The sequence below is a fragment of the Ceratina calcarata genome, unplaced genomic scaffold (genome assembly GCF_001652005.2).
Source record: "Ceratina calcarata isolate Rehan_Ccalc_2016 unplaced genomic scaffold, ASM165200v1 scaffold178.2, whole genome shotgun sequence".
Classification (NCBI taxonomy): Eukaryota; Metazoa; Arthropoda; class Insecta; order Hymenoptera; family Apidae; genus Ceratina; species Ceratina calcarata.
In genome coordinates, this window is record NW_017139212.1 from 446,345 (window position 1) to 459,394 (window position 13,050).

At 38.2% G+C, this 13,050-nt stretch overlaps 4 protein-coding genes across 5 annotated transcripts in view; 1 reads left to right on the forward strand and 3 right to left on the reverse strand.

The window, feature by feature from the left end:
- The first annotated feature begins 3,192 nt into the window (after positions 1 to 3,192).
- LOC108632918 (ras-related and estrogen-regulated growth inhibitor) lies at positions 3,193 to 7,045 on the forward strand. 2 transcript variants are annotated; one of them, XM_018037797.2, is made up of 4 exons: positions 3,193 to 3,396; positions 3,765 to 3,987; positions 4,342 to 4,528; positions 6,257 to 7,045. In XM_018037797.2, exons 1-4 carry the CDS (start codon positions 3,258 to 3,260, stop codon positions 6,437 to 6,439), a joined length of 732 nt encoding a protein of 243 aa, XP_017893286.1. In that variant the 5' UTR covers positions 3,193 to 3,257; the 3' UTR covers positions 6,440 to 7,045. The 2 variants fall into 2 exon arrangements, with proteins under 2 accessions (XP_017893286.1, XP_017893285.1); XM_018037796.2 differs by having other exon boundaries at positions 3,205 to 3,396; positions 4,333 to 4,528.
- Positions 7,046 to 7,192: 147 nt separating this feature from the next.
- On the reverse strand, positions 7,193 to 11,138 carry LOC108632917 (Bardet-Biedl syndrome 2 protein homolog). Its single transcript, XM_018037795.2, has 11 exons — positions 10,584 to 11,138; positions 10,401 to 10,520; positions 10,154 to 10,342; positions 9,903 to 10,085; positions 9,605 to 9,827; positions 9,331 to 9,542; positions 9,098 to 9,268; positions 8,648 to 8,752; positions 8,265 to 8,577; positions 7,412 to 7,666; positions 7,193 to 7,348 (listed from the first exon to the last, which is right to left on the reverse strand). The coding sequence occupies exons 1-11, from the start codon at positions 10,806 to 10,808 to the stop codon at positions 7,254 to 7,256; spliced, it is 2,091 nt and encodes a 696-aa protein (XP_017893284.1). The 5' UTR covers positions 10,809 to 11,138; the 3' UTR covers positions 7,193 to 7,253.
- A 482-nt stretch (positions 11,139 to 11,620) lies between these two features.
- On the reverse strand, positions 11,621 to 13,044 carry LOC108632858 (ER membrane protein complex subunit 10). Its single transcript, XM_018037689.2, has 4 exons — positions 12,706 to 13,044; positions 12,369 to 12,632; positions 11,939 to 12,208; positions 11,621 to 11,855 (listed from the first exon to the last, which is right to left on the reverse strand). The coding sequence occupies exons 1-4, from the start codon at positions 12,763 to 12,765 to the stop codon at positions 11,757 to 11,759; spliced, it is 693 nt and encodes a 230-aa protein (XP_017893178.1). The 5' UTR covers positions 12,766 to 13,044; the 3' UTR covers positions 11,621 to 11,756.
- LOC108632840 (uncharacterized) overlaps positions 12,774 to 13,050 on the reverse strand; it is a 1,646-nt gene continuing 1,369 nt past the window's right edge. The window contains exon 4 of the mRNA XM_018037668.2: positions 12,774 to 12,823. Within this exon, the coding sequence (XP_017893157.1) occupies positions 12,774 to 12,823 (50 nt within the window). The remainder of the gene's footprint in view (positions 12,824 to 13,050) is intronic.

Here is a 13,050-nt window from a genome sequence, read left to right on the forward strand (position 1 = left end):
CCAACATAATTAAAATGAAAACTTGATAATTATTAAACTTGTTCAACTATATTTAATAATTACTATATCTCTTTCAATTGTTTCAAAGCTTCTGTATCAATCGTGCATTATTATAATACTTCTTTCATTATCTTCTATAAATACTCGTTATTATTAGTGAAATCAAGTGCTGTTTGGATAGCCTCGAATAACTCATCTTTCTGTTTCGTAGGAAATTGTATGTAATATAAATAAAATAATTTAAATATGTAAATTGATGAAATGTAAAATTGTTATAAATATTTCTTCTCTGATCTATCGCAAAATTAACTGTGACTAAACACTTGGAATTATTCATGTGAAAGCCAGAAGTCTATTATATTTTTAACAACAACGTATTTTCCAAGTGCCTACGTCAATAAAAACTTGTCAGTGACTAAGTTATAATGCAAACGTATCTAGTTGATAAATAAATTCTTTTAAAATTTGAACAAAATCCCTTTCTTTGACATAAGTTCGCATGCATATATCAATTTTATGAATAGAGATTAATTAAAACAGAAAAATCTTTTAGGTGTATCACATTAGGAGTTGAGAAATAGTACAAGTATAGTTAGCACGAACTCAGTTCCGCAAGAGGTCGTGAATGAATAATTGATATCAAATGTTGACTTATCGCTAATCGTTAGATCGAATCACGTGCTCGTTTCGTAAAGTCCGCGAATCAAGTCATTTATAGAAATTTAAAAAGAAATGCGAACGTGTGAGTCCTCTCATTAATCGCCCAATTCTTTTATACCGTTTCCAATATCTGCTATCTCCTTAAAAAACGATTTCCTCCACTGTACGACCTTGCGAATGACGCACGTATCTCAAAATTCCAAAGTTTACATTATCGGAGATTAAAGAGTTCCCAGTTGGCGTGTCTTGAAAAATAATTGATTATCAGTTCGTCGCGTGAAAGTTCGCCGATCCTAGTTATCGTTCTTCTCTGTATTTGCCGTATTCCTGCGTTTTCTTTGTAATCCGATACTAAACGCCAAAATCGAAATGGTTGAAGCGGAATCAGAGGGAGGACGGAAGCGGTGAGTCACGGACGGTCGCCGTTGCGGGACGACGGCGTAACAAAAGCGATAAAAGCTCGGTCGTCCCCTCGTCTCTTACATAAAAGTAACCATAATAACAAACGTTGGACACGTGCCGGTCTGGTAGGAGCCAGGTTGTGTACAATATAATATAATCTGAGGCGAGACGGATGCAGTCGCCACGATGCCCGGTTTTATTCCATACAGGAGTGTAGAGCCGCGAATTGCGAAATACGGCCGTTTGACCCAGCGATACTGATACGAAGCATCTTGATTAGGACCGTGTGTAACGACCTTTGTGTTGGCTCGAAATCCTGGCGCCACCGGTGCTACCCGAGAAAATCGAGGACGCTATAACTGGGAACGATTAATTAAAAAAAAAAAGAACGATCAATAATTATTCATTGAACCGATCGATAGTTCTCCTCTTAACGTCACGTACGTGTAAAGATATTTGATATTTTCGGAAGAACAGACGTTAGATAAATTCAGGCTAATCATTCTGAAGTATCGTTTTTACATAATTTCGTTTATCTATAAATTACGCCATAACTGATAAGCTGGAAAAAAATGAGCGACAAGGAAAAATTAATTATAAAATGCGGCGTACGTAATCGATCGTTTGTTTACTAGTAAATATTTCTTCTCTGATCTATCGCAAAATTAACTGTGACTAAACACTTGGAATTATTCATGTGAAAGCCAGAAGTCTATTATATTTTTAACAACAACGTATTTTCCAAGTGCCTACGTCAATAAAAACTTGTCAGTGACTAAGTTATAATGCAAACGTATCTAGTTGATAAATAAATTCTTTTAAAATTTGAACAAAATCCCTTTCTTTGACATAAGTTCGCATGCATATATCAATTTTATGAATAGAGATTAATTAAAACAGAAAAATCTTTTAGGTGTATCACATTAGGAGTTGAGAAATAGTACAAGTATAGTTAGCACGAACTCAGTTCCGCAAGAGGTCGTGAATGAATAATTGATATCAAATGTTGACTTATCGCTAATCGTTAGATCGAATCACGTGCTCGTTTCGTAAAGTCCGCGAATCAAGTCATTTATAGAAATTTAAAAAGAAATGCGAACGTGTGAGTCCTCTCATTAATCGCCCAATTCTTTTATACCGTTTCCAATATCTGCTATCTCCTTAAAAAACGATTTCCTCCACTGTACGACCTTGCGAATGACGCACGTATCTCAAAATTCCAAAGTTTACATTATCGGAGATTAAAGAGTTCCCAGTTGGCGTGTCTTGAAAAATAATTGATTATCAGTTCGTCGCGTGAAAGTTCGCCGATCCTAGTTATCGTTCTTCTCTGTATTTGCCGTATTCCTGCGTTTTCTTTGTAATCCGATACTAAACGCCAAAATCGAAATGGTTGAAGCGGAATCAGAGGGAGGACGGAAGCGGTGAGTCACGGACGGTCGCCGTTGCGGGACGACGGCGTAACAAAAGCGATAAAAGCTCGGTCGTCCCCTCGTCTCTTACATAAAAGTAACCATAATAACAAACGTTGGACACGTGCCGGTCTGGTAGGAGCCAGGTTGTGTACAATATAATATAATCTGAGGCGAGACGGATGCAGTCGCCACGATGCCCGGTTTTATTCCATACAGGAGTGTAGAGCCGCGAATTGCGAAATACGGCCGTTTGACCCAGCGATACTGATACGAAGCATCTTGATTAGGACCGTGTGTAACGACCTTTGTGTTGGCTCGAAATCCTGGCGCCACCGGTGCTACCCGAGAAAATCGAGGACGCTATAACTGGGAACGATTAATTAAAAAAAAAAAGAACGATCAATAATTATTCATTGAACCGATCGATAGTTCTCCTCTTAACGTCACGTACGTGTAAAGATATTTGATATTTTCGGAAGAACAGACGTTAGATAAATTCAGGCTAATCATTCTGAAGTATCGTTTTTACATAATTTCGTTTATCTATAAATTACGCCATAACTGATAAGCTGGAAAAAAATGAGCGACAAGGAAAAATTAATTATAAAATGCGGCGTACGTAATCGATCGTTTGTTTACTAGCCAGTGGTCAGCGATGGGACAAGGGTAGCTCGAAGGATGCGTGCATGATGAACGAGCTTATTATTAAATATCATGGGGTAAAAGAGAGGGTTCATAATCGGTGGGACACCGCGGAGGGAAAACAGTGGCCGTTAAGTCATGGAGAGGTTCAGTCCGCCGGCAGCGTCGTTGAAGAAAAGAATCAGCCCTCCGATCGCTTGGAATCTTGGCCTCACCAGCAAGGATCCAAGGATCGTTAAAGTGATCCTGTTGGGCCATCAGGGTGTCGGCAAAACTGGTAACAATTCAATTGGATGCTGTCAAGTATTAACCCTTTCCACTCGACTTATTTTAAATTCAAATTTGTATTGTCGTATCCAGCATGAATTAATAACAAACCTACCAATAGGTTTTGTATAGATATTATTTAATAATATTTTTATATATTTTATTTAATAATAGAATATTTATATTTTATTATGTTGAGTGCAATTTAGTGTTGGCATTGGTACTTCAGTTTGGTATCGTTTAAAATAATAATTACAACTTTAACAAGATGACAAAATTTTATTTTTATTTCTTATTAAAGAATTTATGTCATGGTAGGTTTAGTTTTGAATATACAATTTTGTAGAATTGCAAATTATTAATGTTCGCTTTTAACAGCTCTGGCTGTGCGATTTGCGACGAAACGATACATAGGCGAGTACGAGAGCTCCACCGAAAGGATTTACAAAGTGGACAACTTCCTGGACGCGACTTGGGAGATAACCGATCCCCCAGGGTATTTACCACCACCGACTGAACTGAAATTACGATGGGCAGACGTGATCATTCTCATTTATTCAGTCTCGGACCGCGTCAGTTTCGACGAAACGTCTCGTCTTCGGTAAGAATATTAATCAAACACCTGAACAATCAAAACGCCATTTATCTATTGTGTCTATTTTTCTTTTTTCTTTTTTTTATTAACGACAAGCTGTTGCTATTGACCGTGAAAGAAGATTATTTGCATAACGACGTGTGAACATAATAATGAACGGTGCTATTATTAGATCGCATGAATATCAAAGGGAAGCTTAGCGTACAAGAAATGTCAAAGGGACACTAAGCAGTCAGGCAGCCAGGCAGTCGTGGAACAATTTTCACAGGAATATAATTTTCAATGGGCAGAGAAATTGTTCCACAGCGTTTACGTGTGACGTGCTGTTTTATAAGAAACAATTGTAATTAGTATTCCTAGATTTCTAGTATCGCACGCAAGGAAAGCTAGGAAGGTGCCACCTGTAGTGGTGCTGATAGCGAATAAGTCCGACCTGACTTACATCCCCGGCGAGAGGGTCGTTTCCACGGCCGAGGGGCATCAAAGGGCCGAGGAAATAGAGGCTCACGCGTTTCACGAGATCTCCGTCAGGGAATCCGTCGAACAGGTAACGTCAATATCTATGCAGCGATTAAAAAGTAATTGATAATANTTGTTAATTAATTAATAGTTCAACAATTGTGCATTTAACGTGATGTTCACTTGGAGATAAACCGATCCGGAAAAATTGTAATCGAATGGGTCGCGAATCGTTTTGAGCTGCGTTTAGAAAATTCAGGAGTCGTTGACATCGCGTTATGTTGTCGCACGATAAAATCGCAAACTGTTGACGTAACGCTGACATTGACGTTGTTAACCTTAGGACTAAGGAAAAGGCCACGTGTAAACTGTTATTTAGATCAGCCGCGAGATAAAACGCTGTGAAATGAAATTGCATTCGTTGTATAACGTTCCCAAGAATGCGAACTGTTGCATCTTTTATTCCGCGAATATACCGGCTCGTTATCCTTCGAATTAAAGTGGATGTAAGACGCTCGTCCGTTATCGGTGTCCACGCGACGAAATTATTTTGTACATGCATACGTCGCTTGGAATCGCGTGCGCGATTTTCTAAAATTCGCCACGGTCACAGACACAACACTACGTCATCGCGTTTCGCGAAAGCTTCGGTAGACGGGCCGATATCTCGATGAGCTGAATTATATTCGTAAGGCTTGGCCTATCGATACGATATACGACGAGGCGACCGACGCGTCGCCGCGACGACGACGTTTCGATCGTTGACGTAACGCCACGTCATCGATCACCGGGAAAGGAAGCCCGATCGGAACCGGAGCGAATCGGAAATCTCTGCTATCACCGATCTACGTACAGTCCGTCTAGTATTAATCATGGACAGATTTATTATATACGTTCGCACTTATTTTTAGTCTATCGTAGCTGCAGGCCTCGTTATGCGACAACTTCTAGGAGGAACTGTATAATCGTGGGGGATATGGCCAATCGATTGTTCCGCTTTGTTCCGATCGGTCACGCGACCGAGACTAATCGCAAGTCCCGTTATTTTTCTAAAGCGATTGTTTACCGCTCCGGGAAACCGGTCATGGCGTTTATGCGTGATCGCCGAGTGGTAAACAAAATCTGTATCACGGAACGAGCGGAATGCGGGCGATACATCTCGACATAATCGACCTTCCCGGACATCTCGGGACGATCGTCTTTATATTATCAGCGAAGCGAACAGTAATTCAAAATTTGTTTCACAATTAGTTATCCCAAATCTCAGATTCCAATTAAGGTAAATTTCACAACTTTTGTTCGCGTCACGATTTCTACTGACTGACTTATTTCTCTATAATATTGTAAAATTCTATTCATTGGCTTATTTTTCGGTAATTTTCAAATAACACAAAATTGTAGAAAAATAACCGAGCGAGTAGAAATTGTAAAGCCAACAGAGATTGGCACATGCATCGAAAAATGGATAGAGCCTTTTTTCATATGAAAAATATTTCCCATTCCTGCTCCATTAATTAATTTTCAACAGTTTCAAAGATATTCGTCAAATTATATTTTAAGAACGGTTTTTTTTATTGAATATTCCTGATTGCAAATAGCGTTGCGATGTCTTTTAGATCGTTTTGAATAAAGTTAGATGTATCATACACGTGTCGCGAGCGAAAAATGTTGATAATACCGCGCGATAGTGTCGACCGGTATCGGGCGAGCGTAGACTGTGTGAAAAAAAATACTCGACATAGTGGCTGAATAGATAATCCCGCACGGGGTTACGTAACGATAACGGCGGACTGGTCCGATTATTTTTATTCGACAGGTCATGGCCGTTTTCACCGACATCTTCAAACTGTTGACGGAATTGCCGGGCAATTCTGGCCAGCAAGGAAGTTCGTTCAGGGTGAGGGCATCCACCGACGGGACCCTGAACGTCCTCCGGCGCCCTTCGCCAGTCCCCCTCAAGAGGAGATTCAGCATTTCCGTTCGTGGAACGCTTCATTGAGATTGAATTCTTTAGAATTTCTACTGTAAAACGCCGATTACTATTGTTCGTGTTTCTCGAAATATTAAATCGTTCGTCCTCAGTTTTTATTACAGCTAGTCTGCGGATTTTTATGCAAAATTAAACATTCATGTTCTCAATTTCAAAAATGAGATTTAGAATTCTGTTACCCTTTAAAAATATTGATGTGCGTACATTTTATGTTCCTCTTTTGCATACTGCATGCATTTTTTATATATTGAACATATATTTTATATATGCATAAAATCCGCAGTCTAGTTAAAGCGTTCTGATTTTAAGAACTATTAATTTATTATTTTAATACTTGTAAAATTCTACAATATGATGTTTTATGTTGTTACCATCGACGAAAGAGAAATTTTTTATTGACCATGTATAGAATAGGAAAAACGTGCTTTGGAGGAGCTTCTGTCTCCCTCCCTCTCTCTCACATACAAGTAGAAAAAAGACACCCTTTTATATATTTTCTTTTTCTCAATCCTCTAATCTCAAGTCTCCTATTTGGGTACTCGATCTATTCTCATATGTAGACTGCGGATTTTTATGCTAAATAAAAAAGTTTGTTATATAAATTTAAAAAACGAAGTCCACATGAATTATTTACTTTTTTATTACATGCATTTTTTATATTGTTTCCTCATCGAAATGTTGTATGTATAAGTGCATAAACTCCGCAGTTCACTCATATGTCTATGTATACATAAATTGTATTATAATTAACAAGCAATAGTAAAAAAACCATATTTTATTAATGTCAATTTTCCTAAGAGAGTAACAATAAAACTTGCAACATTCATCCATTTCTAATGGCAAGCGCGAGAGCTTTGGGATTCTCGTCCTGAATCGCTGCCCTGCAGCGAGCTACTGTATTCGCGGCACTTTTCCCAACTGAAATAGAAAATTTGAAATCTCTTTCATTTAACAAAAATAAGAAAAAAGTGAAATAATCACCCCTTAATCTAGCTGCTCGCTGAACACCAAGATTCAGTTCCTTCAGATTTGCCGTGAGTTCTCGGTAACTCTTCATCCTGATCTCATGTTCTCTAATTAAATCCACGTTCACGTTTTTCAGCTGTACAAGCCTTCGTCTCATTTCATCGATATTCTCGAGAATCCTTGCGTCTTCGAATCGAATTATAATGTTCTTCAGCAATAAAGTTTCATTGGCTGCTTCTGCTTGTAGTCGAGCATCAATTTCCTTCAGCTCTGAAATCATAATACATACAAAACTAGTTAATTAATTATTAATACTAATCAAAATGGCTGATTTTGAATATAGAAATGCATGGATAAAAAAAAGTCGATAATTCTAGTGTTAAAAGGTTTCTTCTTCATTATTCTTGTCAGAGTCGCCTCTAGAGATAGGGGGAAACTCGCCTCTGACAAAAATATATATATGTATATGCATATACCTACTGTTAAAAATATATAATTAAACACAGGTAATTATAATACAAGGACTTTTACTGTACATGCTTCGCATTTTTCAATTTAAGAAGTTTAAATAAAATTGTAGTACAATTATTTCATAAAGTTTATTATCCTTTTTTCGTTTTGTGCAAAATCATTAATTATTTCTTCGCTTAAAGTACCTTATATTTAATAGATAATAGAAATTGGATAAAATTAGATCATTTTTCGACATACCGTAAAATAAATACGTTAAGAAATTGTTATATAATTAATAATTGTGTAAATGAATGTAATAAATAAATAATTACATTCATTTTTTTTATGAAACTTAGAAATAAGTAATGAGAAGTGTGGGGCTGTGTTTTTAGTCGATGCTAAGGGCAGTACTGACCCTTGACGCGCTCAAGGGAGTCCAACAGCCTCTTCTCTTCCGCTGGAAAGGAGACCACGGAAGCCAACTCCCTGAGGCCCAAGTACAAGGCCAACGATTGTATAATGTCACCGGCGAACGCGGAATCTTCCGTCCGTATGGTAACTCTGCCAGCTGCGTCCGCCATGAAACAGTGAACCTTGTTGTCTCTCATTCCGCGAAGCCAGATTTCAATACGGCCGTTGTTCAAACTTTCTTCCTTGACTTCGAACTCTTCCTCAAGAATAAGACTCTGGTTCAACCAAAGAGCAATTCTTTGCGGCCTCTCTGCAAACTGATTCATTTTTATCATAGCAATTTTAAACTATTAATAAAGTGCTATTAGTAAAGATTCAAATGATTACTTCAGCTGTAACGCCGATCTTCTCGAAATCGTCTGGAATGGTAGCAGGACGTTGGATCATCTGGTACATGCAAAATCTTGGCAGCTGACGCGTCATCTCGAATACCTTAAGTAAATAAAAAAATTAGCTTACGAGAAACATGGATAGATGCACCATTTGTGATTACTTCGTTTTCGTACTATTTAATAATAAATACCAATGCAAATACAAAAATAGATACAAAGAGTGAAATTCTAAATATAAAAATAATTATTAAATAATATCGTACATAATATATGAAACACACAGTCAATAATTAATTGGATATTTCCTTCTATACTTTTTAGCACGTCGATATTTATTATTAGCATTGTTCTTTCGACGTCTGATTTCTTTTTAATTATAGGAAATGCGTTTTTCTAAGTAGACACTGATCACAAGTCTACTCTATATATTTTTTTTTAATTGTACCTGTAGTAAATCTGCGCCAGCCGGACCAACGCACACTTTCACGTGTATATCCACGGGGGCATTTTTAGGCGGACGTAGTTCGATCGTCAGTTCCCCCTTGGGTCTATTCGAATGAACTACGAACGTTTCACCCTCGAAAACTCCTTCGGTGAAAACTATCGCGCAGTGAATCTAAATTTATTCAGAAATTAAATAAAATGGAGCAAACGACGCGTAATAGTTGAACGACTTACAAGAAGTCCAGGTCCCGAAGCGAGGGCAATGCGAGCCGCGCCCATCGACGTTGACAAGCTCACAGCCAATTTCATCCCGTGATACATGTTCGGGATAGACGCAGCTCGCTGCCTAAGTTCCATTTGCAACACTTGTTTCTTGGCCAATAAATCGCGCATCGGTTCTCCAGGTTCCGGAGTGTCCATCGTGGAACCGGAGGCGTAACCGCGAACTAATAACAATACGTATTAAATGAGATTTTTAAAAAAGTTGATGAGGAGAAAGTTGTTCTACCTTCGCCGATAGAAGAAACCACGATTAAATCAAGTTTCCCGATTCTCCTGTAATCGGCTTCCACGATGCCGGCTACTCCAGCGGATAATTGAATCTTGAAAATTACTTCACCGTTGTTGAGCAACCGTGCATCCATCTTCCCATTGTTCCATCCAGTTATAACTTCCGGGATTCCGTCCCCGTTCAAGTCGAAGCTCCTCGTGACCACCACTCGGTGCTTCGACTAAAAATTTAATTAAAACCCTTATTTATGTGATAAATGAAGTCATTTTTTCTCTCAATCGATCCGGTAAGTGACCTTAACGCGCCACAGCCTCTGAGTCATTTCGTACACCCCAAGGGTTCCATTTCCGACGGAGTAAACGAATCTACGATTAGGAAGTCCAGTTAAAGTGGTAATCGAAGCTGTTTCTTTGGTATCCCAGATTATGTTGTCCTCTTTGTAAACTTTTATCTCAAAATCCTTCGTCCCAATGACCAGCTAAACATTTTTATATCAGTTTTGTCGGATTTTAAGAGTGAATCGTTTTCTTCGATTATAATTTTTACCTCGTTCTCGTTATCGCCATCGAAATCGAAGACGACCAGACAGCTGACAGTACCACCTACCACGGTCCATAATATTTCTGTGCCTTGCGAGTCTAAAATTGTTATAGAACAATTGCCACCAACGATTGCTACTTGATTGGGGATCCAACCCAATTTGCCGATGGTGATGCATCTCGCCCCATCGGACATCTAATAAAACAATTCAATCTTCTTTCTGAATAAAATTTATTCGATCCGATCATAGTACCTCCTTATAAAAAATATCAGAGTTGTCTTCTATGTTATACGCCAGAACATGCGTCGCGGTTCCAATTAAGAGGATGTCTCTTTCATCGTCGGTAAGTCGGCCAGCGTGTAATGCTGTGACCTAGTAGTACAGGTAACGATAATGCCTCTAAAGCTCTCAATTAAATTGTTACATTTGATCTACCTCGGTCCCTATATGAAGTTCTGCGAGTTCTCCGCTCCAAGACAATTTTCTATCGGACTGTTCATGATCGTGACTAGTTATCTGCGGCTGCCTGTGAGGACTGTGCACTAAAACATTTCCGCCGTACGTAGCGACCACTAAACAAGTGTGGGACCCGTCAAATTTCCCGCAAGCCACAAGCCCGGGCTCCACGTGTTTCTGAATATTCAAAGAAAACGCTGCCATGTTACGGCCACCCCGGGTGGTGAAGCATACTCTGATCCAATGTATGGTAGCAACCGTTTGTGGTTCAATGGCTAGTGGATTATTGATCTCCAGCTCAACTGTGAACTTTACCTGATTTAAGTATACTTTGTGGATAATTCTAATTGCCTTCGAACTTTGAAACTTTGTAACATAATGCGGCGAATGGTTACTATTCTACTTTTAGGTCTTCACTTTTCTGTATTTCTATTTTAACTTTCTACCGGGGTTGGAACTGAATTATTAAATCTTTAATTTAATTGAACTGGCAACTAATATTGGATTTCTTATTCGATTAATTAAAAATTAAAATTATTTAATTAGCTTACGTAAATTGGGAGAAATTCGAATTAATGATGGAATTTATACAAATTACATTAATATAATGATTGATTTTAATTTGTATAAAAATCCTCAGTCTACTGATTAGTTTCTATCGTCAAGGGCCTGAGGGGCCTTTTCACTCTCCGTTACTCTTTCCTGCTGTCTTCGAAGTTTGATATATACTTTCCCTTTTTTAAGGGTAACACTGACCAGCGGGCCAAATCCGGTTCTCCACTTCCTTTAGTTCGGCCTCAATTCTATTCCAATAAATAAATATTCTTTAATAAAAAAATATCTATAAATAAATATAACGTTAAGTAATAAACTGTTTTGATCAATTTAATGATAATTTGTTTTATTTAAAATAATTTGGTTCAGTTCTTCTCTGGGAGACAGAATAATTGGACCCACAGTAACATATTGGAATAGATCGAAGTGTCATAGGGTGTTCAGGGTTTCAAATTAGAAAATTTAATTAAATCATATAATTCATTCAGGCGAAGATACAATGAAGGTTTTTACAATTGTATTTAAAAGTATGCTGTATGTTTCATAAATAAACAGTCTTCGCACATGCACTCTCTGAGACATCACATGCACTCTGGATTACTGTCTTTGGGCACTGCCACCGGCCGCTCCTCCAGCTTCTGGATTCGTCGCGGATGACAAGACAACAAAGATCAATGCAGGAACAATGTACATCCACTGTAAAAATAACGACGACGTTTAAATAAATATTTCTCATAATTAAATCTCAATAATTATTAAAATTTAAAATAAAAACTCACATATCTTGCAAGGAAAGATCTATTATCTTTGGCCTCTCCTCTCTCCCTTGCTTCTCTCTCCCGTTCAAGTTTCTGAATATACGTAGCAGTGTCTGGGACTGGTCCGCCATCGGGATATTTCACGTTAACGTTTGTTGTTGTCCACATGTTTGTAAACGGGGCCTCCGTGCTGCAAGGCCCGGGTGACGATATACTGACTGCTATCGGCTCTGCAGCACTATCCAACCAAATTGTTATAGAATCTTCTAAATCGGAGCCAAGGAGATAGCACTGTGAACAAAGTAAAGATAATTATTTATAAGTACACAGAGCATACAGTGCAGAGCATACATCGATCTACTAATAGCAAGATAAGTTAAAGAACTTTTACATGTCTTGTATCTAATTTTTTCATACATTCAGAGGTTTTGTTGAAACTATGTACACTTACCGCAGGTATCGAAGTTAGAAATGTTATTTCACTCCCTGAAGATGTCCGAGCTACTGTTTTCAACCTATACTTGCCATCGTTTTTGGCAAGATTTATTAGCTCCTTTATATGAGCTGGTAACAATCCATTTTGCCCGACGACAGAGGCACCGCTGCGAACGCTGGATACAGTGATGTTGCCCCTTTCTATAAAAATGGGCTCCGGCTCATCATTAAACGCGTGCCATAATCGTAACTGCAGCCAGCCGTCGTAGTCTAGCTCACTCTGAAAATTAGATGATTTGTGAAACGTGCTGGAATATTTACGAATTGCATTATGGATCCGTGAGTGTACTAACCCCACGAGCTATCGACAGTAACACTGCTAATAAACTTATACAACAGTATATCACACGCATTATTATAACTATTTATCTTCTATGTTACGTAGAAATACGATCAAATCGATTTCATCTTCTATTAACGTGTTTCACGCTTTATTTATAAATATTAATACGAATGGAATGTGCGAGCCTCCGCACTGCGGTGCACAAATAATTTTCGCCAGTCAGCCCGTTCAACTTTCAACCAATTATATTTCCGCACGTTCGCTAATTAACATTCGCCTTCTACTAATATTCATTTAATGCAGAATTTTATTACTATAAATCGATTTATAAAATTTGATCAACGTTTCAAAGTTA

Coding starts and splice junctions, on each gene's coding strand:
- LOC108632918 (XM_018037796.2), top strand. CDS start 3,258: ATGGAGAGGTTCAGTCCGCCGGCAGCGTCGTTGAAGAAAAGAATCAGC. Junction 3,397..3,764: donor TCAGGGTGTCGGCAAAACTG/GTAACAATTCAA, acceptor CGCTTTTAACAG/CTCTGGCTGTGCGATTTGCG. Junction 4,529..6,256: donor TCAGGGAATCCGTCGAACAG/GTAACGTCAATA, acceptor TTTATTCGACAG/GTCATGGCCGTTTTCACCGA.
- LOC108632917 (XM_018037795.2), bottom strand. CDS start 10,808: ATGGCAGCGTTTTCTTTGAATATTCAGAAACACGTGGAGCCCGGGCTT. Junction 8,753..9,097: donor CTGGCGCAGATTTACTACAG/GTACAATTAAAA, acceptor TATTTACTTAAG/GTATTCGAGATGACGCGTCA. Junction 7,349..7,411: donor GCGAGCAGCTAGATTAAGGG/GTGATTATTTCA, acceptor TTTCTATTTCAG/TTGGGAAAAGTGCCGCGAAT.
- LOC108632858 (XM_018037689.2), bottom strand. CDS start 12,765: ATGCGTGTGATATACTGTTGTATAAGTTTATTAGCAGTGTTACTGTCG. Junction 12,633..12,705: donor TACTGTCGATAGCTCGTGGG/GTTAGTACACTC, acceptor TCTAATTTTCAG/AGTGAGCTAGACTACGACGG. Junction 11,856..11,938: donor GATCTTTCCTTGCAAGATAT/GTGAGTTTTTAT, acceptor TTATTTTTACAG/TGGATGTACATTGTTCCTGC.